Source organism: Monodelphis domestica, chromosome 8 (assembly GCF_027887165.1).
Source record: "Monodelphis domestica isolate mMonDom1 chromosome 8, mMonDom1.pri, whole genome shotgun sequence".
Classification (NCBI taxonomy): Eukaryota; Metazoa; Chordata; class Mammalia; order Didelphimorphia; family Didelphidae; genus Monodelphis; species Monodelphis domestica.
Genome location: NC_077234.1, coordinates 164509728 through 164534998, shown reverse-complemented (window position 1 = coordinate 164534998; position 25271 = coordinate 164509728). Strand labels below are relative to the sequence as shown.

At 39.1% G+C, this 25271-nt stretch overlaps 1 protein-coding gene across 1 annotated transcript in view; it reads right to left on the bottom strand.

The window, feature by feature from the left end:
• Nucleotides 1-20907, bottom strand: part of UBAC2 (UBA domain containing 2) — a 326804-nt gene extending 305897 nt beyond the window's left edge. Inside the window, exon 1 of the mRNA XM_007501351.3 lies at nt 20633-20907. Within this exon, the coding sequence (XP_007501413.1) occupies nt 20633-20663 (31 nt within the window). The 5' untranslated portion in view covers nt 20664-20907. The remainder of the gene's footprint in view (nt 1-20632) is intronic.
• Between the last annotated feature and the right edge of the window lie 4364 nt (nt 20908-25271).

Genomic DNA, 25271 nt, shown 5'->3' with positions numbered 1-25271 from the left:
CAACCATATTTTGTTTAACACAAAGGGTTCCACTGCTGGAAAGAGTTTGAGAGTCATTGGCCTTTGAAATCTAAAATCCCTTCCAGAACTAAATTAGTTTTGTTCATGTGATTTTTCCCTGGGGGCGACTGACACATTTACAACCTATACTGTGGTTTGTGAGCTTGCTGAAGTATATAAAAACAGTCAAGCTGTTTCCTCTACCTTAAAGTTTCCCAAACATTAAAAATGAAACAATTAAAAATATGGTTGACTATATCTTTCATATGAAACCAGGTTTTAATAAAACCCCAAAAAAAAGTAATAAAATTCTCATCACTAGCTAAGGAAGCTTTCCATCCCCTGGCAAAGGAGATAAATACTAAATTTGTGATGTTGTCCAAATGAAGTCTAGGGCATAATCCTGGCATTTTAATCTTATGGGTATAAATTTAGCATTCACAGATTACTATGTGTTATATAGGAGTGCATATTTACATAATGCTTTAAGATCTGGAAAATACTTTACATACATTATTTCATTTGACCTTCAAAATAATCATTTCATTTGACCTTCAAAATAATCCTGTGAAGTGTTATTATCCTCCTGCTTTTATGAAGGAGGAAACTAAGACTGAGAAAGGATAAGTGACCTGGCCAAGACATTTAACTAAAAAGTGCCTGAGGCAGCATTTGAACCTGGGATTTCTGAAAGATAAGCCCAGGGCTCTGGCTGTGCTACCTCTACAGCCCCTGGAAATCACTGTGGCAGGTCAATCACTTACTTAGGACCTTTCATGTCCCTGGAGTTTCCACATCCTCATTATAAAATTATGTGTTGGTTTTGGGGACATGGCTCTCTCCTGACTCTCCTCTTACCTCTCTGACTATTCCTTCTCTGTCTCCTTGGCTGGATCCTACTCTAGATCATACCCTCTAACCATAGGCGTCCCTCTCCTGGGCCTCTTCTCTTCTCCTTTGGTCCTACTTCAGCTGGTTATCTCATCAGCTCCATGGATTTAATTACTATGCTGATGATTCTCAGATCTACTTATCCCATACCAGTTTCTGTTGACCTCCAACTCACATCTCCAAATACCTTTTAGACATTTCAAAGCAAAAGTTCAGTAGACATCTTAAATTAAATATGTCCCAAACAGAACTCATCATCTTTTCCCCTAAACCCTACTCCACATCCACCTTTCCTATAGGACACTCTCATCTTTTTTGTTCTTGCAAGCTTCCAAGCTAGGAATCACCCCCAAATTCCTCACTGTCCCTGAAAAGCTATTGCCAAGGCCTGTGGATTTCACTTTTGCAACACGTCTAAAACCTGTCCCCTTTTCTCCTCTGGCACTGCCCCCATTCTGGAGCTGGCCCTCATTATCTAATGCCTGGATTACTTTGCCTGTGGATGGGTCTGCCTGTCTCAAGTCTCTCCTCACTCCAACCTATCCTTTATTCCACCACAACAGTAGTTTTCCTAAAGCATCCATGCATCTATGGCACTCCTCCACCCACTTAATAAACTTCAGGAGCTCCCCACCTGTAATCTCCAGGAACAAATACAAGTCACTGTTTCACATTCAAAGCCCTTCTCCTCAACCCACCAGACTCTGACATGTATGTATGAACTCTGATCCAACGACACTAGATTCTTGCCCGTTTCTATGAACAAGACATTCTATCTACCTCAAGATTCTCTCTGGCTTAAATGCCTTGAATATTCTCCCTCCTCCACTCTACACAGACCTGGCTTCCTTTAAGTCCCACTTAAAATCTCACTTTCTACAGGAATCTTTCCCCAAACCCTCTTAATGCCAGTGCTCTCCTTCTATTAATTATTTCTTACTTATCCCCTCTATAGCTGGCTTTGTACATATTTGTTTGCATGTTTTCTTCCATTAGACTGTAAATTCCATGAGGGCCTATCTTGTCTCTTTTTATATCCCTGGTACTACTAGCACAGTGCCTGGCATACATAGTTGCTTATTAAATGTTTACTGATTGAGACTAAATGGCTCTAGAGCCTTTTTTACAATGTAAAATGGATAGAAAAGTAACACACACAAAAAACAAACTGAATGTGAGTGTTGCTGAATTACGAAGAACAATCTTGATCCCAAAGAAGAGAGTGAAAAGACACCTTCACAATTCTTTTGAACGTAGGTTGAAAAGAACATCTAGTACCCAGAAAATAGATGATAAAGAGTGCTACCTACCTATCTCCTGACAGAGATATATAGAATTCAAAAATATGCATAATGAGATACACATTTCTTGGATAGGGTTAATATGGGAATCTGGCCTGCTCAACTACATATATTTATTACATGGTGTTTTTGTTTTTGTTTCTAACACTCTCTCCCCCACCAGTTTTGAAGGTGAGGGAACAGGAGGGATTAAAAAATAAATGCTTAATAATCATAAAAAATTTTAACTTAAAAAATTTACATATGGTTTTAAAAAACAAACCACACATTTAAAAAATCCACCATTTCATATACAACCCTTTGCTGATTCTTTGCATTCTAAAATACTGATTAATGATTAAATTTATTGTAATTTTTTTAAGGTAGAATTCATGATATAGGGTTGGAAAATTTCTGGCAAATACAAGTCTTTGAACCCTTTCATTTTTAATCTTGAATTATATTTTTCATATGTATTTTTTGTTCATTTTCCCCATGTTCCTCTACCTTTGTACTGAATTCAACAAAAATTACATATGTTGATTTAGTTTAGAAGATCTTGTTAAATTCTCCAAATAATTCCTCTGCCTTATCTACTGCAAGAGATTTTGGTGGAAATATAAAGCCCAATATTCATTGGGCTCTTTTTTGCTTATGTTCATCATGAGGAAATAAGATAAGACAACCAAGTAATCATGAAGTGATATTTTTTTGTTGCCTTATTAAACCAACTACAACTCCTTTATTTGCCTCTCCAAAAAAGAACCTGTGAGACTTCCATTTAGATGTAACTTCCTTATCACTCCTAAGAACATCAAGATTGATTTGACTGGTCAATAGACATGGATTGGGGAGGGAGGGAGGGAGGGAGGGAGGGAGGGAGGTTGAGACAGAGACAGAGAGACAGAGAGAGAGGGAGACAGACAGAGAGAGACAGAGACAGAGACAGAGTGAGACAGAGACAGAGACAGAGAGAAAGAGAGAGGTGTATATGTGTGTGTCTGTGTACATGTGTCTTCGATTTCTCTCTCTACAACTAATATATTATCAACCTTTAAAAGCCTGTATTTGTACAAAGAAATTTTAAATATCTATTCACCTTCCTCTTAACATATTTTCTAAGTTTGATGTACACTATCAAAATTCAAATTACAAACTCTATTTCTTAACTTGGAATTACACTCAGAAAGTTATAAAACTGTGTATACCTTAGACACAGCAATAATTGTTGGGTCTATCTCCCAAGGAGATTACGGAAAGAAGAAAAGAACCCATATGTTCCAAAATATTTATAGCAACTCTCTTTGTGGAAGCAAAGAATTAGAAACTAAAGGGATGTCCATCAATTGGGGAATATGAACTGTAATGGAATACTACTGGGTCATAAGAAACAATGAAAAACTGGGTTTTTTTTAAATTGTTAAGAACTATGAGATAATGAACAGTGAAATGGGTAGAACCAGAACATTATACACAGTCACAGAACTAATACTGGAAGAAAACACTGAGAAGTTACCTCCAAAAAGTGAACACAAAGGTAAAACAGAAAAGACAATTTATATGAACATGTTGGACTCCATGACAATATGTGATGTGGGGAGGGTAAGGAGGGTTGGGACACTAGTGCATGGGATCTATTATGCAGATATGAAGAAAAGTAAAATAACCATATAGGAGATGAGTGGTTTCATTTGTGTAATAGCTTCTTTTTCTTTATAATATAGAAATGCCTATTTTGTTTAGATTTGTGACAAAAAAAATGAAAATTAAAAAACAAAAACAAGTCCCTGCCCTACACTGATTTGCATTAATGGTGAGAGTGTCTCAAATGGTTCTTCCCCCATACTATGATGGAACAACTCTCCAAGCTGTTGTTCCTCTTATCCCTGTGACTCTAATTCCACACCTGATGGGGTAAAAAATCCTTTTCCTACCACAATCCATGTAACCATGGCTGTGCTTTTATCTTTGGGGGTTTTGTTTTTTGTTTTTGTTTTGTTTTGTTTTAAACCCTTGCTTTCTGTCTTAGAAGTGCTACTGACTAGCTGCTCCTCCTCCTTAATTCTAGTGCTCTCTCTCAGTTGATTATTTCCATTTAACTTGTACATAATTCATTTGTACATCGTTTTTTGTTATTGTTGTTTTTTTTTACATGCTGTATCCCCCATTAGACTATGTGATTGGGGACTGTCTTTTGCCTTTCTTTGTACCCCCAGTGCTTAGCAAAGGATCTGGCACATAGGCACACACGTAATAAATGTATGTTGACTGACTCTCTCCCCTCATGTCTCCAGGAAACAATAAGTCAGAAAGAAAAGCCAACATATTCCTTCCTTCTGGTTGACACTTCCAGACTTTTCCTCAGGCCTCATCACTCCCACACTTGTCTTCCAGACACTGAGCTAATTCTGGCATTATGTATATCAACCTCATCTATGGGGACATCCCTGGAAAGTCTGACTGCCAAAGTAAGGGAACTCCTTCTAGGCCATCAAAATGTCTCCATTTGCTGTAACTGATGGTTCCACACATGGATGGTGCAGTGCTGGCTGGTGGAGAATATTTGTCTTCTTCATACTGTCAGGCCAAAATTCACATAAGCAGCAGACCACTGATCTGTGCTCTACTGTATCTCAGTCTCACAGGCTACATTGAATGTACAATGATTTGCAAACAGAAAGTCATGCACTAACTGGAGGGGACAGTAAGTATATGTATGTATATATATATATATATATATATATATATATATATATATATATGTTTGTTAGCTGTCTGTATATCTTAGAAATCAAATCTTTATCTGATAAACATGTTACAAAACTATTTTTCCCATTTGGCTACTTTCTTCCTTATTCTAGATGCATTTTTGTTAGTGCAGAAGCTAAAGTTTCATTTAATCAGAGCTATTTATATTTTGCAATTTCATTTATCCCTCATTTAATTAATACATTTTCTACCTGTGACTGATTAAATTATGCTTTGGGCAATAATATAATTGTTGTAAAAAGGGACATTTACTTAAGGCTTTGGGGGTTGCAGAGAGTAGCACATACATTACTTCATGTGATCCTTGTAACACCCCCGCCTCTGAGATATGGGTATTATAGTATTATTATTCCCATCTTACAGATGAGGAAACTGAGGCTCAGAAGGTTAAATGACTTGTCCACAGTCATACAAGCTTTAGGAGTTGAATTCCAATTCAAGTCTCTCCACAAGCTCTAAGCCAAGCATTCCTCCCACTATACCACATTGCCTCTTTATACATACAACCTTCCAATGAGAAGAAAATTCAACACCTTAACTACTCAGATGTTTAAATTCTGTTGTTCGGTTGGGTTTCTTTTAAGCAGTCATGCTATAGTTATACTTTACAAGTTTTATTTCATTATTTGCATACAAAACGTTTTTTTCTACAACTGATCATGCTGTTGCCAGATGAAATCTATAAAAACTCTAGCAACTTGCTTTCATATTATCTCATATTAAATAATTATCCCAAAAGAATTCATCTACCTGCTAGATTTTACATATGAGGAACATATAAATCTATCCATACTAATGACATATAAAATGAAGTAGTTTTCAAAGAAATGACTTTGAGGGAATTTAATATAAACAGACACACATGCTTATACATGTATTTTATATAAATGTATGTTTATATATGTAAAAGAATAATTAAAATATAGAATGTATAGACTGCCTTCTAAAAGTTATTTTAAAAGTTACTTTAAAAAATAAACACCTTACTAGTATGCACTCATAATGTTAGGGTGAGTCAATGATTAATTTCCTATCTTAACCAGTAAAGAAGGAAGTGGTTCAAACATGAAGAAACCAAGTAGTGATCAAGTGGAAACTAAAAAACTTCTTAGCCCACCTTTCTACCATAAAACTTCTCACTCTCCAAACAAAAAATTACAAATAATATAGTAGCTAAAAGAAGAAATGCAAAAATTCAGCTGCTGCAACAGTCTCTCTCCCTCTCTCTCTCTCTCTCTCTCTCTCTCTCTCTCTCTCTCTCTCTCTCTCTATATATATATATATATATATATATATATATATATATATATACACACACACACATATGCATATATACACAAATGTATTACATGTACTTTACACACTATTCAAATATAATCATATAATCATATATAAGTATATGCTTTATATGTTTACATACTATAATACAGTGTCCTAAAATTCTTAATGTAGTTTTAAGCTTAAAGCTTAATTACTGTTTTTTTAGGTCTGTTCATTGAATGAATCCTAAAACACCAATCACCTGCCCACAGTTCTCTGTCTTATCTATGAGAATAGCATGCCAGACTTGGTCAAAAATTTTGCTAATATCTAAGTAAAGCATATCTGTTTTTTTTTATCTACCAATCAGGTAACCTTGTAAAAAAAGGAAATGAGGTTATTTTGGTATGATTTCTCTTTGGCAAAGTTCTGCTTGCTCTCTGGTCATATTAAAGATGGATAAATGTAACTATTCTACCTCAATGTCTCCACCTAAACATTTGTAAAAGCCTCCCAACTGGTCTCCAAGATTCTATTCTACACTATCTCCAAGCCATTCATCAGGCACAATAGTGAAAATCTTCTTAAAGCACAGAACTGATCAAGTAAATCACCTGCCCAAGAAGTTACAATGGTTCCCTATTGCCTCCAGGACAGTAATAATAGTAATAATAGAGCTAACATTTGTGCTGTTGTTGTTCCGTTATTTCATTTGTGTCTGACTCTTTGTGATTCCATTTGGGAAAAATAAAATATTAATCTAAATTTTTAAAATAATACTATTGAGTGCTTTCTGTGACCTAGTGCATAGTATTCCTGGTACAGAGGGATGAGTGCTGGGTGAAGTCTCTGAGTTTGGGCTTCTCTTACTATCTCCCCTGCTTTCTGATACATTTTATTTTTCCCAATAACAATGTAAAAATAATTTTTAACCCTTATTTCTACACTTCCCTTCCCTGAGATAATAAGCAACTTGATTTAGGTACATACACATGAAGAAAATAAAGTAAAAAGTGGTATACTTCAGAGATAAATATTTTAACAAAGAGGAAAAAAAAGATTCAGTGTTGCTATGGGAGTCATCCCCGAATTAGCTCTGATTAGTGAAGATCACTGACTAGCTCAAGTAAAAATTGGTATAAAAGTAGAAGAATAATCAAGAAAAAAAACATGACATGCTAACTGAAACTCAGTTTTGACCTATTTATACAAGTTGTTAATGAAAAATGGGTAATGAGCAGTTAAAATGACATCTACATCAATTATAGTATTCTTTTTTTGTTTTAACCTTTACCTTCCATCTTGGAATCAATACTGTGTATTGGTTCCAAGGCAGAAGAGTGGTAAGGGTTAAGCAATGGGGGTGAAGTGACTTGCCCAGGGTCACACAGCTGGGAAGTATCTGAGGCCATATTTGAACCCAGGACCTCCTCTCTCTAGGCCTGGCTCTCAATCCACTGAGCAACCCAGCTGCCCCCAATTATAGTATTCTTATATCTAAGTTTAATCAATGTAAAGTAATTGCTATAAGGAGCCCAAAATAATTTAGAAAGAACTTTAATCAGTAAATGCTGAATTTATTTCCCAAAATAGAAAAAGACACAGAGCAAAGGAAACACTTTTTTGAAATACAAATTCATTTGTAACATCTTACCAAGCAGTCTGGCACTTACTGTATGCCAGTACTGTGCAAATGCTTTACAATTATTATCTTATTTGATCTCTATAATGATCATGGGAAGGTGGTATTATTATCCTCATTTTAGAAATGAGGAAAATGAGGCAAAGTTTCATTACTGACTTGGCCAAAGTCAAATCATGTCTGAGGTTGAATTTGAACTCAGATCTTCTGACTGCAGGCCAACACTACTTAGGCTTCCCAAGCAATGAAAGATTAAAGGTAAAAGTGTCTGAGTTGAAAAACTAATTTAATTAAAATTTGGCAAAACTAAGCAAGATCTCAACTTTGTTCTGATTCTTGCTGTACACTTTTCCAGCTATCAGCTTTTTTCAGGTTCTCATCACATCCTACTTAAAACTGAATTGGTCTTCCAGGTACAAGACTCTCCCTGATCTAGTCATCCACACACTGCTGATCTGACCCCATCACTCCTACTCAAATGCAATGGCTTCTTCCTTTTGTAACTAGGAAAGATAGAACTTCCTCTATTTAGCTTTTAAAAGTCCAACAAGATCTCACCCCCACCCATCTTTCTAGCCTCACTGGGCATCACTTCCACTTTCTGAGAAGTGGCCATAACACTGCATCTTCCAACTCCAAGCCTTCCCTTTCAGAGTCCCTTTCTTCCTTTGACACTGCTCAGCAGCATTCTCTGCATGAAGTCTTCCCTGATCCCCTCAAATGCTAGTGTCTTCACTCCCAAACTACTCTGCATTTAACTACTGGGTTCATATTTGTATTTCTTTACTTTATATGTAGGCTGTATGTTTTTGCCCATATGGCAAGCATGTTTTCTTAAATTATCTTTTTGCTTCTCTTCTTTGGGATTGTACTTCAGTTCTATTGGCATTCCCAAACAGTTGTCCTCTCTTTTGTTCTTTTGGGAAGATATTCAAGCTTATCTATTCGGCCAATTATTTCTTCTGCCCAAGCCATAAATTATTCTCTCCAATTCTCATTTCTCTTTTAAACACTCAAGAAGAGCTTGTAGCTGTACCAACTTCTCCAAATTCACAAGGTACTCTGCCTCATTAGGTGCTGAATCTTTTTCTTTTGTTTTAGAGTACTGACACATAATGCCCAAATGTGTTTGCTAAGTGTTGATGACTTCCCTGATGGTTTATCTGCTTCAGCTTCTATGCTCAAGGCCTTTGAGATTTCTTCCTCCTGAGATCTTTTGTAACTTTAGTGTTGCTTTTTTCCTTTTTTCCCACTACTGCTCACTTTCTGATTCCATCTGTTGGTGGCTTCTTTGGAGGCTGGAACCAAAGCATCTCAGCCTCCTCCCACACCTCACAGTTTATCACCAGCCTTAGTTTCAACCCCCAGCAGTGATTTTTTTTTTTAAGAAAACCCTTACCTTCTATCTTAGACTCAAAACTACATGTCAGTTCTAAGACAGAAGAGTAGTAAGGCTAGGCAGTGGGGGCTTAAGTGACTTGCCCAGGATCACACAGTTAGGAAATATCTGCAGCCACATTTGAACCCAGGACCTCCTGGCTCTCTCTCCACTGACCCACCTAGCTATCCCTCCCCGCTCCATTTGACATTTTTGAGGAGACAAAACCAGCCCTGGCAAGATTCAGAGAGCAAGGTCCAGCACTGACTCACCCTCACCTTCCCCACCTCCATGACATTCCTGCCCTGTTCCCTCTGTTCCTCCATTCTCTGGACCAGAAGTATTGACCACTGCCACTTTACTGCGATTGCTGGTGGGGTGTCAGGGTGCAGAGCCAAGCTCTCTGGAGCTCAGCCCCATTACCTTTGCTCCTTTCTCCTCCTGCAGCTCTGGAGCAGCACAAACCTCTGCTGGGACGGAGCTATCTTGGCCTCAGCAAAGTTCTAGGGACACTGAATCTCCATGGCACTGCAAAGGAGCTATGTGGGATTTGGCTCTATTGCACGTGGGCGGGCAAGGTTGGTTTTTACTCTGCCTGAATTCTTGGTGTCCTAGACCAGGGAGACAACTGAACTTACTTTATCTCTAGTGCACCATTTATTCTGGTGAGGTTGGAGAAGTTGTGAGGATCAGGGAAAATTTCTAGTCATATGATCCAAGAATCTTGTATATATAAAGTGTACTTGTCTCTCTCATTAGAGTGTAAGCTCCTTTTGAGTAGAGCATGTTACAATATTTGTATTCTCACTGCCTAGCAAAGTTCTTGCCACATAGTAGGGGCTTAACAAATGCTTGTACTAGTTCCCTGTTCCTGTGAGAATCCACCCTGAAGGGAATCTAAGGCTAGCAGTTTCAGACTGAATAAAGGACCCTAAGGTAAATGACAATCCCTGTCAGGTGGGACCAAGTCCAAGGCAAGTGACTCTTGTGGTCTCCAGTAGCCTCTCCCACTGTATGAACACCCTGTTTTCAAGGATGGAACTTAGTACCTTCAGCTTAGAGACTGATGACTAGGGCTTGGCCCCATCTGACAGGGATTGTCTTTTACCTTAGGGTCTGTTATTCAGTCTTTAACTGCTAGCCTTCAGGATGGATTCTCACAGGAACAAGTGCAAGCTTTGGGGTCTCCAACTTACAATCTAGTCCTAAAACTTGGAGTTCATCAGATTTTACTAGGCTACAAGTTTGGAGTTTCTAGATTCCATGTTGACAACAGTCTCAGATGTGCTTGCAAAGGAACAATAAATGATACTAAGTGAACTATGGAGGGCAAAGCAGCTGAACTAGACTAAGCAATTGTAGAAATTTTCTTAAGAATCATTTATATACACATTGACAGAATCATCAATATCAATGAGCAGATCATCTGGGAATAGGCAGCCTTGAACAAACAATATTTTCTAGTGGAACACCTCTTTATCCTCAGATAATTAACTAAAAGGTGATGAGAATTAGAGTTCACTACAATTATTCTGTATTATTTTTTTTAATAGATTTTACAGAGTGGAACACTACTTTAAAGGTCTTATCCAACAAAGTGCTGCCCATCCACCTATGGATGTGACTGTATAAAAATTATGAAGAACAAGCCAAGAAGCTGCTAGAATTAATGGAAAATGAACTTACAAAGATTTCTCAAAAGATATATGAGATAACTTTGTTAAACAATTCTCTGATCACAAACATTAAGTACGAAGTAAAAAAGGGGGATAAATGTCTAACAATGTTGCTCACTACTATAGTGAAAAAAATCAAGTTCAAAGTCCAAGCTAAAGTGGATTACCTATGCATTTTGATGCCCTTCAAATGGCAGAGATGGTTGCATTAAGCACCAATGCATAGCAGGGATCTGTAGTCACTCAAAAGAGTGATCTGACCATTCACACAGTCAAGACCAAATGAATGAAAATATTTTATAATGACCTATTTCTGATATGCAGCTAGATAGAAAGGCACACAACCATTGGGGGAGACAAGTAAACAACATAGAAACAAGAAATATGTGTAATAACCTCTGAGGAAAGATACTAACATTAAGAAGGATCAGAAAAGTTCAGAAAGTGGGATTTTAGGTGATTTGAAAGAAACCGGGTAGCAGAGATGAGGAGAGAGAGAATTCCAAGCAAGGGAGTATCTTATACAAGGAACAACAAGGAGGCCAGTGTCACTGAATCATAGTGACATCATGGAGGGGAGAGTAAAAAAACTAAAAAGGAAGGGGGGGACCAGAGGCTGAAAGGCTGTACAAGACAAAGGATTTTATATTTTATTCTGGAGATAACAAGGATCCACTGGAGCTTATTATTTAGGGGAGTGAGTGACCTGGTTAGAGTTGTGCTCAGGAAGATCACAGTGACAAGAGAGTGGAAGACGGTCTAGAGCAAGATAAAACCCAAGGTAAGACCAATTGTGCAGGCTGCTGTGGTTGTTCAGTCATGCCTGATCCTACGTGACTCCATAGCCTTTGTCCATGGGGTTTTCTTGGCAAAAATGCTGCGGTTTGCCATTTCTTTCTCCAGTGTGTCCTCATTTTACAAATGAGGAACTGGGGCAAATAGGGATCAATGGCTTTGCCCAAGGTCACAGAGCTGGTAAGTCTGGGGCCATATCTCAACTCAGACCTTGCAGACTCCAGGCCTAGTACTTAATCTGCAGCACCCCCTAGGTGCCCCAACCAGCAGGCTATACTGCAAACAGATAGGCCTGAGTTGAAGAGAACCTGTGTCAGGTTGGTGGCAGTGTCAGAGGTAGGAAGAAGGTATAATGTGAAAGAAGTTATGAAAGTAAAATCAACAGTACATAGCAACAGATTGGATATGGGGTGAGAATGAAGTGTTGAAGAGGACAATCAGATTTCCAGCCTGGGTAATTGGAAGGATAGTGGTGCCCGTGACAGTAACAGGGAAATTGAGGAAGAGGGAGAAGTAATAAGTCTTGGACAGTTTGAGTTTAAAATATCTATAGGACATTTAGGTCAAGATCTGAAAGGAAAACATACAATAATAAAAGCATTCCCCAATTGTCAAGTGGTCAATGGCAATCCTCACATGACAAAATTAAAACTATCTTTAGGAGGCAGCAAGGTAGTTCAGAGGATTGAAAGCCAGGCCCAGAAATGGAAGGTCCTGGCTTCAAATCTGGCCTCAAACATTTATTAGCTGTGTGACCATGGGCAAATCACTTACCTCATTGCCTAGCTCTTACCAGTCTTCTACCTTAAGATGGATGGTAAGAGTTAAAAAAATACTCTCTTTAGTCATATTAAAAAATATTTCAAATAACTATTAGAGAAATGCCAATTAAAACAATTCTGAGGTGCTACCTCACACTATTAGACTAGCAAATATGACAAAAAAGGGAAAAATGATAAGTGTTGGAAGGGATGTGGAAAAATTGGGACACATACATTGATGGTGGAGCTGTATTTAAACTGCTACAGCCATTCTGGATAGCAATTTGGACTGTGCCCAAAGGGCCATCAAACTGTGCTTTTGACCCCGCAATATCACTACTAATTCTGTATCCCAAAGAGATTAAAGATAGGAGGAAAGAATCTACTTGTACAAAAATATTTATACTACTTATTTTTGTGGTAGAAAGAACTGGAAGCTAAAGGGATGTCCATGAACTAGGGAATTATTGAGCAAATTGTGATATATGATGGTAATAGAATCCTATTGTGCCATAAGAAATGACAACTAAGGGGGCAGCTGGGTATCTCAGTGGATTGAGAGCCAGGCCTAGAGAGGGGAGGTCCTAGGTTCAAATATGGCCTCAGATACTTCCCAGCTGTGTGACCCTGGGCACAAGTCACTTCACCCCCATTGCTTAACCCTTACCACTCTTCTACCTTGGAACCAATACACAGTATTGATTCCAAGATGGAAGGTAAGGGTTTAAAAAAAAAGAAAAGAAAAGAAATGACAAACAAGATGAACACCAAAAAAAAAACCCTGGAAATACTTATATGACATGATGAAAGTGATGTGAACAGAAAGCGAAGAACACTGTGCACAACGGTAGTAATAATGAACTATGATCGACTGGATAATTTAACCATTATCAGCACAATTATCATTATCAGGACAATCCCAAAGTCTCATGATGAAATCTGCTATAGAAGGAACTAACAAAGTACAAATGCAGATTGAGCTATGCCATTCTCACCATATTTCCTCCATGAATTTTTCTCTGGTGTAAAGCATTATATGTCTTCTTTCACAAGATAAAGAGCATGGAAATATGTATTGTATGACAAAACATGTACAACCTATATCACATTACCTGAAGATTTGGGGAAGAAGGTGGGGTAGGAGGGAGGGAGAGAACATGGAGTACAAAATGTAAAAAAATGATTATTGAAGATTGTACTGACATGTAATCTGGAAAAATTTTTTAAAAGAAAAATGAACAACAAGTATTCTAACGAAATATTGGTATCTTAAGAAGAAATTGTGGAAGGCATCAAGTATACTTGATTACCTTCATAAAGTTCCTTAAATATATCCTCTTCTCTCTTCTGATACTACCACCACCCTGGGACAGGTTCTCAGCACCTTTTGTTTGGACTATTGAAAAAGTCTGTTGGAGGTCTTCAAGCCCCAAGCCCCTCTCTACTCTAGTCCATTTTCCACTAAGCTGTCAAAGTGTAAAGTGCAAATCTGATTGTGCCACATTCCTACCCCACAAACTCCAGTAGGATCAAATATAAAATCTTCTTGCACTTAAAGTCCTTCACAACCTGTCCCATCACCTTTCTAATTTTAATACACTTTAGACCCCACCACCACATTACCCAATTCCTGATTTCTTAGCCCTATTCCTTTGAAACCTCCAACCACCACCACCAATGTTACACCCTAAAGCTATCCACTCCTTCCACATTACTATCTGGAATGCATGCTTCATAGGCAACAAACCTGTTTTCATCTTGAATCTTTTCCTATCCCATTCCTTATATTTTGGGGCTCTCTCCTGATAACAGTCTCATTGGTCATCCTTTCCCACACTGGCTGCACTTTCACCCATTCCTCTGACAATGGTTCAGGATGGGTAGTTGGAATATTCTCTGCTCCCCACTGCCACTTTCAAGTTCTCTACCTCTATCCCTTAATAAGCTTTCCCCTTCAGAGATTCGCTTAAGCCACATCTACTTCCCAATCACAATCACATTCCTGTAGCCATTGTCTAACAACTTCCAGAACACTTTCCTTTCCTCAATGAGTTCAATGCATGGCTCACATTCTGTCTCTATTTCCCAACTTCTGAACTCATTATTAAGGGACATCAAAAAACATATTGATTCTCCCTCAAAAACCCAAGCTTCATAGTTTCCCAACTTCCCACGATCTCCTTCTTCTATTCATCCTACATAAGCTACACAATGGCCATACCTTTGGTCTTGCTCCATTTCCTAGTTAATGAACTCTGAAATTCCCTTCTCTCATCACTGTCTATGGTCATTTCACTCTCCTTCTGCTTCACAAACCCAAATCCTGTTCTTTGTCCATACAATGACCTCTAAGCCCTCACTTTTCTCCCAAGCCATCACCCCAAGCACTAGCTACATTCTACTCCTTTCTCCACCTTATCCGCATGGTGGACTGTTTCATCTCTACACTGTCCTCTTCTCTCTAATGTAAAAAATAGACTCGAATACAGGACTACAATCCCCATGAGCCTTTGCTCCACTTCCCCAGAATGCCTTGTAATCTCACCTGGGCCGAGATCGAGAAGGTATTTAAGCTGATTCAAAGGCTTTTGAGGTCTCTCTTGACTCTTGGACTTCCGTTTGGGGGCAGACATGGCCTTTTTTTCATAATGTAGGTGAGGTTTTGTCTAGGCCTCTCTATGGCCTGGACACGTGTCTCTTATCCTGTATTTTCTTTAATCCTTAATCTTCAATAAACCTCTAAAAAAATATAATACTCCTTGCAAAGAGAAACTAATTTCTACCTGCCTCAGTCTCCCCGTCTCCCCTAAATTTTAATCTTTACACTCATCTCTTGTGCCATCAATTTTGTACTGCCAAGCCTCAGCCTTGAATTACTCCCACTATCTCTGGTCTTCACTCCTACTCACATGTTGCTGAACAGAGATGGAGAAAAATCAAATGACCATTCTATGTTCACTCTAAATTTTGGCTATAAGGAGATCTTTTTATACGTCCTTGATTAACTCCCAATTCCATTCTCCTCTTCCAAACCTTTTCTTTCTGCCTCAAATATCCCATGGTTCCCTCTCCCTCCACATTCTTAGCTGAGAATTTTGCTTCATAGTATACTGAAAATTGAGGTAATTTACTGAGAGCTTCCTCTGCTTTCTTCTTCCTTAATTCACATCATTCAGATGCCTTCTGTCACTCTCCTCTACCTCTGGCTTACAAGAGCCTTTCTCTTGACCAAGACAAATCTCTTTACATGCAAAAGTGACATGGTTCCATCCCATTTTGTCTAGCAAATATACTCATCTATAATCCCCACTCTCATTTATCTTTTTTCCCCTTTATCTCCAATCTCTCCCTACTAGCTGCTTTCCTACTGTCTACAAACACACATCTCTGCCATCCTCAAAAAAACATCATTTGATCCATCCACACCACTCTCCTTGCTCTTTCCTTTTGAAATTAAACTCCTTAAAAAAGTTAGTATCTATAACAGATGACTCCATTTCCTTTCCTCTCACTCCCTTATTAACTCTCTGTGGTCTGGCTTCTGATGTCATCAATTCAACTGAAATCTAATGGCCTTTTCTCAAATCTCAAATCCACTTCCTTCTTGTCCTTTGTGCAGCTTTTGACACTGTCGAACATCTTGTATTTCTCAATACTCTCCTTCCTAGGTTTCCTTGCCACTACTCTCCTGCGTCTCCTCCTACCTATTTGACTATTCCCCCTCAATTTCCTTTGCTGGCTCTTCATCCAGCTAACTCTGAATATACCACGGTACTCTGTCCTCTCTATATACAATTTCACTTGGTGATCCCATCAGTTACCATGGATATGCTGATGATTCCAAAAAGCACAAACCTGTCTGTTGACCTCCAAGCTCACATCTCTAACTGCCTATTAGGCTTCCAGAGTTGGATGTCCTAGAGACATATTGATATCCAAAACTGAACGCGACATTCCCCCCCCCCCCACAAGAACCCTGTGTAGTAGGTGTTAGTATTATTCCCATTTTGCAGTTGAGGAAACTGAGGATAGGAGAGGTTAAATGACTTGCCCAGGGTCATATACTATATTAAATAGTAAATGTGTAGAATAGACAAAGAGAAATAAAAAATAGAGAATATGAATCTGCCTATGTCACTCTCCTGTTCAATAAACTTCAGAGGCTCCCTATTTCTTCCAAGATCAAATACAAAATGCTTTGTTGGAATTCAAAGCCCTTCATAATCTAGCCTACCTTTCCAGACTTCTTACATTTTACACTCCCATACATATACACATTCTAATTCAATACAGTGGCACTGACCTCCTAGATGTTTCGCCAACTATACACTCTATCTCTCAGTTCTGGGTGCTTTTTCTAGCTATCTCTGATGCCTGTAATGGTCTCCCACTTCAATTCTTCCTGACTCCCTTGGCTTCCCATAAGGCCCAACTAAAATCCCACCTTCTACAAGAGGACTTTCTCAAACCCTCTTCATTTCTTATATCTTCCCTATTCATTATTTCCTGTTTATCCTGTATATAACTTGTTTTGTGTATATATATGTTTGCATGTTGTCTCCCCTACTAGACTGTAAGCTCCTTGAGGTCAGGGACCATCATTTTGCCTTTTTTTTTAATCTTCCAGGCACTTAGCAAAAGGCTTGGTACATAGTAGATGCTTAATCAATGTTGATTGATGGGGAAGTGAATGTAAATAAAAGGAAAATAGAGAAGAGAATTTAAAAGTTAGCATTGTAAATGAAACTGATAGAAAACTTGATACTTTTCTTAGCATCATATTGAGTCAGTGCTGAAGATAACATTTTAAAGTTCTTTAATTCCAGTTCATAGGATCATAAATTTAAAAGTCATCCCAAATTCACACAGATGGTAACTGAGCTGAGATTTATAGTAGGGTCTTCTGACTCCAATTCCAGAACTCTTTCCATTACACATAGGGCATGAGGCACCAATTTATTCAAACACGTCTAGTTTTTGAGGAATCATTTTTTTCTGCTACTCTTGACCTATCCCACCATCTTTTCTGACAAAGCAATCTAAATTGTTTTAAAGCTGAAATATCTGGCCTCAATAAAGATTATTCACATGTGATACCGATTTATTTGAACTGTCTAGTTTTTGAACAATCATTTTAATTTGAACACATTCTCATATTATGTATTACGAAGTTGACATTCTTTATAGAATATTATAGTATAAGGACAATAATAATAAATAATAATAAAAGGGCACTCTAAATAGGCTATAAAACTACTAGAAAAAAGACCATTTTATTTGTAGGAATGGAAGATATTATTCAATTTGTTTAATTCAGTTCTAGCATGAATTCTAGAAACAAAGTCATTAAATGTACCTGGCATAAAAGTTATCATAAGGGATACCTGACTTATTGATGTGGGTACTCCTTCCTCTACCCATAGAGATAATAATTTTCTCTACATTATAAAAGGAATCTTCATGAGTTGCTAAGGCTAAAAAAATTGAATTACCTGTTGGCCAATCTTGTGAGAATCTCCATTTAGTTATAGCTGACACAAAGCAACCTTTTCAGTGATATTCAGTTAACATTTATTAAGCTCCCGTACTATAGTGTATGTGCTCCGCTGATGTCCTCAAGGTCCTAGGGTCATCTCTATACCCTGATAAGATAGACAGTGGAGTATAAAACTTTAGAGGAAGTAGTATTCTAAAGTATATAGAAAAATATAAAATGGGAATAGGTGGGAAGAACTGTCATAACTTTGATAAGGGTTTCTGTGTTCTTATTCAAATGACTGAATGTTTCATCTTATCCATATGGGTGTTTTCAGTGATGAAGATCAAGATCCCCACTTGCTTAGGTTTTGCAACTCTGGTCTATAACATCACCACAATCAGTAAGTCATGAACATTTATTTAAGCATCTACTGTGTACAGGCACTGTTCTAATTTCAGGGGATACAAAGAAAGGCAAAAGACAGTTCTGACTCTCAAGGAATGCACAGTCTAATGAGGAAGGCAACATGCAGAAACTATGTATAAAATAAGTTATATACAGGATAAACTGGAATTAATTAACAGTGGGAAGGCACTAGAAATCAAGAGAAAAAGACTTCTCAAAGCAGGGAAATCAGATGGTAGAAATGAAGAAGAAGAAAATTCCAGGCAGGAGAAATCCACCATTGAAAATGCCTGGAGAAATTTGAAGGAGTGTTTTTGTTCAAGAAACAGCAAGGTGGCTGGTGCCACTGGACCACAAAGTACTTGGGAGAAGAGTGTAAGAGGTAAGAAAACTGGAAAGGTTGGGGGAGGTAGTCAATGCTAAGTTGTGAAGGGCTTGAATACACAGAGATTTACTATTTGGTCCCAGAGGTGATACAGAGTCAGTGGAGTTTACTGAGCAAAGGAGGATGAAAATAACTTAAGTAGTTTAATGAACACTGGATTGGAAATGAGGGGACACAACAAGTAAAGTATTGCAATAGTCCTGGACTGAGGGGATATGGACCTGAGGGAGTGGGAATATTGGGGAGCAAGGAAATAAGTAAAAAATGTTAAGAAGGTAAAATTAATGGGCCTTGGCAACAGATTGGATATGGGGGAGAGGGAGTGAGAAAGAGTGACAAAGTGGATGATAACACCTCATTTGTGACTCTAGGTGACTAGTAGAAGAGTAATGCCCTTAATATTAAGAGAGAGGGAGGCAGCTAGGTTGCTCAGTGGATAGAGCACCAAGCCTGGAGATTGGAGGTCCTGGGTTCAAACATGGCCTTGGATACTTCCTAGCTGTGTGACCCTGGGCAAGTCACTTAGCCCTGTTTGCCTAGTCCTTGCTCTTCTGTCTTAGAGTTACTATAAGGACAGAAAGAGTTTTTTAAAAATAGGGAAGTAACAGAGAAGAGGATAAAATGAGATGAAATATCAAGTGCTTAAAGCACTATATAAATATTAACAAGTATTATTGCAAATGTTAAAGAGTTATGTAAAAATGTTTTATTGCAAACCTTAAAGTATCATATAAATGAAAGAATAAAGCATTTATTATTATGCACAGACCACTGTACTAAATTGGGGTACTAATAGAAAACTCAGCCAGGCCTTGCTCTCAAGAAGTTCACATTCTAATGAAAAAGAACAAATATTTGCAAAGTTTGGCCATAAGGTAGATAGTCTGGTAGTCCTTAGAGTTCATTGTTATATCATTATTCTATAAATGCTAGCTATTATTATTATATCAAGGCTTAATTAAAGTTAATTTAACAAACAACATAACCCTAGAGAATCCTAGGATCTAGCCCTGCAAATTAAGATTAAGTAGTGTACACATACTTGCAAAAGGCTGTCCTCCTCTGCCCTCTATCTGCTGACCACTTGCATTGGTTCAAGTGAAAATCTACAGTACTATACTTAACAGCAAAAATCAACTTGCCATCTCTAGAGAACTAAAAGTCAGTTTTTTAATAGAAGTTTGCCATCTCCTGAGAAGTGTCCGAAACCCTCCCTCACTTAAAAGGAAACGTCACCTTTTAATCTAAGTACACAAAAGCAAACTAGTGCGAGAACCAGTGAAAGAAATCCTCTCTTGGTCCTTGGGGCAAAATGTCAGTGTGGTCTGATAGGGGCCAGAAAGAAAAAAGATGAAGCAAGCACCAAGAAGGGACTGGGGTCTCCCAAATGGGTAGACTTCCCACATCACCTTTCCAGACCTGGCATCGTGACAGGCATTAGTGAAGAGGGTTCTGGGGGGCACACCAACTGGGAAGAGGAGGAATTATCTGCCAAGCAAACAGCCACGTTCGGGTTCCCTGCTTGAGTGTGGAGTCCAGCTCCCAACCCCCACCCCAGCCCACCAGTGCAGCACGAGAATGCACCCTCCCTCCTCCTAGGGCACAAGTCAGAGAGGGTCACGGTCAAAGGCGCTAGAACCCGCCGCTTCCCGCAGGAAGATTCCAGGAGCTCAGAGACCCGGTTAATTCCAAACAGAGAACCAGAGTAGGGCAGTCACGCCCACCCTGGTGCTCCAGATGATTAATCCCGCCGACTCGCCCCCAGTATCGGGGGTGGTGGGGTACCAGGGTGAACCCTCCGCCCATCCCACATAACACACACCCTCCGAACCACACAGCCACTTTCCCTTCCCCACAGCCCACCCAAAGCCTGCTTCGGGGCGGGGCCAAGGGGGCGCGGCCGGTACTCACAGAGCCCACTCGATCCAGTGCTGGTGAACATGGTTCGGCTCCCGGACCCCTGCTGGGGGGGAAGGTCTACAGACTTGGCAGGGGGAGGGGGAGACACGGGGAGAGGATGGGGGAGGGGCGCCTGCCGTGTGGGGGGAAGGGGGGAGTGGAGGTGGGGAGATGGTGCTTTCGGCGCACGCGCAAACACAGCGGGGTCTAAAGTACCACAAGACTCCGCTACCCGCGGTCGGAAACACGAGACACCGGCAGCCGGTCACTACGCATGCGCATGCGCCAAGGCACACATGCACCGTGGGCCCGCCCCTCTTCCTGCCTAGGAAAGTGGAGCTCTACGTTTCCGGGATTTCGCTTCAGCCCAAGTGAATCGAGGTGCGAGGAGGTGTGAGAAAGAGGATTGAAAGGGGGTGGGGCCTTTATTGATAGAGCCTGAGAAATGAATGGGCGAGACTGGGTCTGATTTGAGGTGACCCTCCCTCCTTGTTTATCTCTAGATTCTTCTAGTATGATCGGCCCCTCCCCTTTAAGTATCAATACTACAAAATACACCTATTTCTTCTCTCCCGCTCTGCACTTTGGTATATTCCAATGGCCTCGGCCCCCCCCAGCATTGGTAGCGCCGTTTTCTTCGACGCATGCTCCGCAGGAGTTAATCAGGGTCATTTTCTTCTGAGAGTCGCGGCCATTTCAGTTCCGGGGTTAGGCCAAGTCTGGAGATTTTCGCTACTCTTTTACCCCCTGGAAAACAGAAGTTCTCTTTCTGCCTTTAGTCCGGCCTGGAGATAATTTCCTTTCTCCCACCTTCGAGATCTTGTAAGGTCGCGAGACTTTGTAGACTGCTGAGAGAGTTTTTCCCGCGGAGATCTGGGCCCCTCATCCCCAGCAGCTACAATTTGGTCTAGCCTGAGGCCCTACTCCTCCAGATCGTGGAGGGAGAGGTTCTCCGTGACCTCTGCTTTTAGAAAAGGGTAGCCACTGCACCTCGAAACGACTTTCCCCTTTTTCTAGGAAGCCCTCTGAATGCCACCCGCTGTTTGCAGCTAGTTCATGAATTGTCAAAGTGCTTAGTCCTCTTATGATCAGTCAGTATCATGCATTATTTTGTATCGGACCTTTACTTTCTGTGCTGTGGTGCTACATAAGCCCATTGAGGGCAAAGGCTGTGTTTGGATTTGGATTTAGACCTTGGTCCAAAAACCCGGCCCACTCACTTAATAGCGGTATACTTTTTGTGGCCAACTGTTTACCTTTCTGGACTTTCCTTTAGTTCCATCTGGGAATGCGCTTAGCACTGTTCCTGGCCCCTAGTAGACAAGTAATAAGTGTTTGTTGAATTGAAAAAAGAGGGTTGAACTAGATAAACTCAAAAGCTGCTTAAACCTTTAAACATTAGATGATCCAGCTCTCCTTGCATTGCTTCTCACATGCTTAAAATTATTGGCTCCAAAATTATTGAGCAGATGAAATTTTTGCTGGACGTGTACCTGAGTATACTCGTTAATAGTCATAGCGTTCTTTAATGTTTTCATCTTAAAATTTGAGTATTATTTAGAAGGTGTTATTTTTTAATTTCCATTAAACCACAAAAGAGTCTGATTTCGTTGACGGCCAGTTTCCAAATAAAAAATTATTCCACTGATGTAACTATTTTGCATATTGCAACCTTGGAGAGTTTTTGGAGGAGGGAGTTTAATTACTGAAAGTTTAAGTGACTTGACCTAGATTTATAATGTCTGGAACATAATGGGACTTGAACCCAGGTGATAATAATCAGCTATTTAATAATAGTACTGCTTTGAATAATATTTTTGGAATTTCACAATAACCTGAAAAGTCCCATTGAAAATTAACTACCTTGAATTCTGGAAATACTTTTTGCATCTAAATCCAAGGCAGCTTTGGAGATATTTATATTAAATACATAGACATTCCTGACATCTTGGATCCCTGCCTGGCATACTCATATGGTGGAAAAGTAACTGTCCTTAGTAGTTAGAGCATCAGGCCTTTAGGAGGACCTGGTTCAAATGTGGTCTCAAACACTTTCTAACTATATGACCTTGGACAAGTCACTTAACCCCAACTGCCTAGCCTTTACTTGGTATCGATTCTAATAAAAAAGATATAGATTTTTTTAAAATTGACATCTTTTAAATGTCTACCTCTATAGAGTAGTGGTAGGGTGAGATGGAAGCTTGATGTTTGATAGGTGAAATATAGATTTAAAGATGAAAAAAAAGTCATGTCCACTAGTTCTTCCCTTTTACCTCCTATCCCATTCCCCTCCACAATTTCTGATCATAAAGAACATCTAAGCCTAGAGAGAAATTGAACTGAGTGCCCACAGTCTTACCCATAGTGAGTGAAAGAAAGTGGTGGTGGGTTTTCCCATTTTACCTATAACAACATACTAAATACATGGAGTAAGAACGGAGGGCTAAGTGTATACCTTCTGGCTGCCTAAATGCTCTTACTCTATTGTCACATCTAAGGAACATAAGGAATATAGTAGCCCTCTTAGGAAACCAAAAAGGCCTGGGGACGCAGAAACAAATTTTTTTTCAAAAAGAGCTTGGTAGAGAATGCCCACCCTGGAGTCAGGAGGATCTGAGTTTAGATCCAGCCTCTAATACTTAGTAGCTGTATGCCCTTAACCTCCAATTACCTAGTTTCCTTAACTGTAAAATAGAGGTAATATCTCCCAGGATTGTTATGAGGAACAAATGAAAATATTTGTGAAGCACTCACCACAGTTGCCTGACACATATAGCCACTTAATATTTATTTCCTTCCTTCATCCTGTCCTCCTTTATCCTCCATGGGTAAGTTTAAATTATCAGCTAACAGCCACTCACCTATGTGGTTTATCCAGCATGAATCAATCTTGACTTCAAAGCTTCCTGTGCCCAATGCCTGATCCTGTTTGACCCTGATATGAAGTTTTAAAATTCACTATAATTCTCTCATGTTGAGATGCCTGACTCTATCCAGAACTATAGCAGACTGTCTTGTATCCATCTATTCTGACCACTAATTCATTATGTATCTCCCCTCAATAAAGCCTGCTTACTTCACTGTCTCTGCTGCATTTTCTAAGCCACTCCAGTGAGAGGCATGAGCTATGCCCATTGTCCAGGGCTGTGATGAATAATCTGAGCATCTACACCTACATTCCAAGTTTTTTGAGTTAGGGAATATAGAAAGCAAGATCTGGCTTGCTCCTGTAGGCAGAGCCCTTTCCTTCTCTCTAACACAGGGCTACACCTATGTACTCTGTACATTTGTGTACATTTGTACACAAATTATGTGCCCTTTGACCTTTTCAATCCTGGTAATGATTTTCAATTCAGTAAACATTTAGCATCTACCATATACCATATCAACTGTAAAAATCATAGGCAATGAATTGATTATGAATTATAAACTGATTTAGATACTCTGCTTACTGTACTTACAAAATATCTTTAGTTTATATAAGTGAAGTGAAACTCATAAGTAAACTTCTCTTCAGGGCCAGGTGCAAGGATGCTAAGGAGACTCTACATAAAAATAAAATACTTATTGAAAATATGAGAATAAAAAAGGATTTCTAACTCCACCCAAATAAAACTTCCTGGTTCTGCAAGGAACTGCTCTTGTTTCCACAGGCTATACTGATCCTTCCTGATCTGACTAACCCAAATTTGTACTATTCTAAATAAACTAACACTATTATCCTTATAATTCTTAACTTTGTTAATGTTATCAAAATAACAAAAGGGTAGCTGACTAAGCCTCAGCAAGAACCAAGTTAGGACTCTGAAATTTAGCAGACTCAGAGTCCAAACCAAAGACCAGGTCTTTCTTTGGTCTTCTCAGAGTTAAAACAATCTATAAAAATAGCAATAGATAGTGTTTCCTAAGTTGGGAAAAGAAAACACAACTCCTTCAGGTCTTTTCCTCCCTTCCTTCTACCTCAGGCAATAAGGAAAGAGAGAAAAGATGCTTGGCTCCTCCAAGCCCTGAGAGTCTAACTGCCAGAGACCAAATGCCACACATAGAGAGCAACTGTCACAGAAAAACCATTAGACTTGAAACTGACACTGTCTCAGCTCTGTTTGAAACTCCCAATTCTTTCTCAAGCCAGCTTTTCTACTTTTTATCTCTAAACTAATATAACAAGTCTTAATTTCTAATATCATCCTTGTACTACCTTGTGGTAAGTATTTGGGATATAAATCAGAAAGACAGTCCTTTCCCTCAGTGAGCTTACAATGTAACAGGGAAGATACAGGAAATTGGAAAGTGTAGGAAAGGGTGAGGGATGTACAGTAAAGTTCTGGGAAAAGTTTAATGCTTCACACTCCAGGAGAGGAGGCTGAGAGAGCTGAGAAGAAACATGGTGATGAGAATAGAAGCAATCTTGTTCAGGAGAGTTGAAACTGAAATGGCAGATAAGGGAGATTGCCTCCTTTCCTTATACTGGACTGTGGTATTCCAAGTCTTCCTAAGTATATTAAGATAACTACCATTTAAAACAGATCTTGATTTAGTGAGTAGCGTCCTTGTTCATATTCTGCCTCAGACATAATGACTATAGGAACTTGAGCAAATAACATAACCGTTTGGCCTCAGTTTCCTCCTTTGTTAAATGATTGAGTTG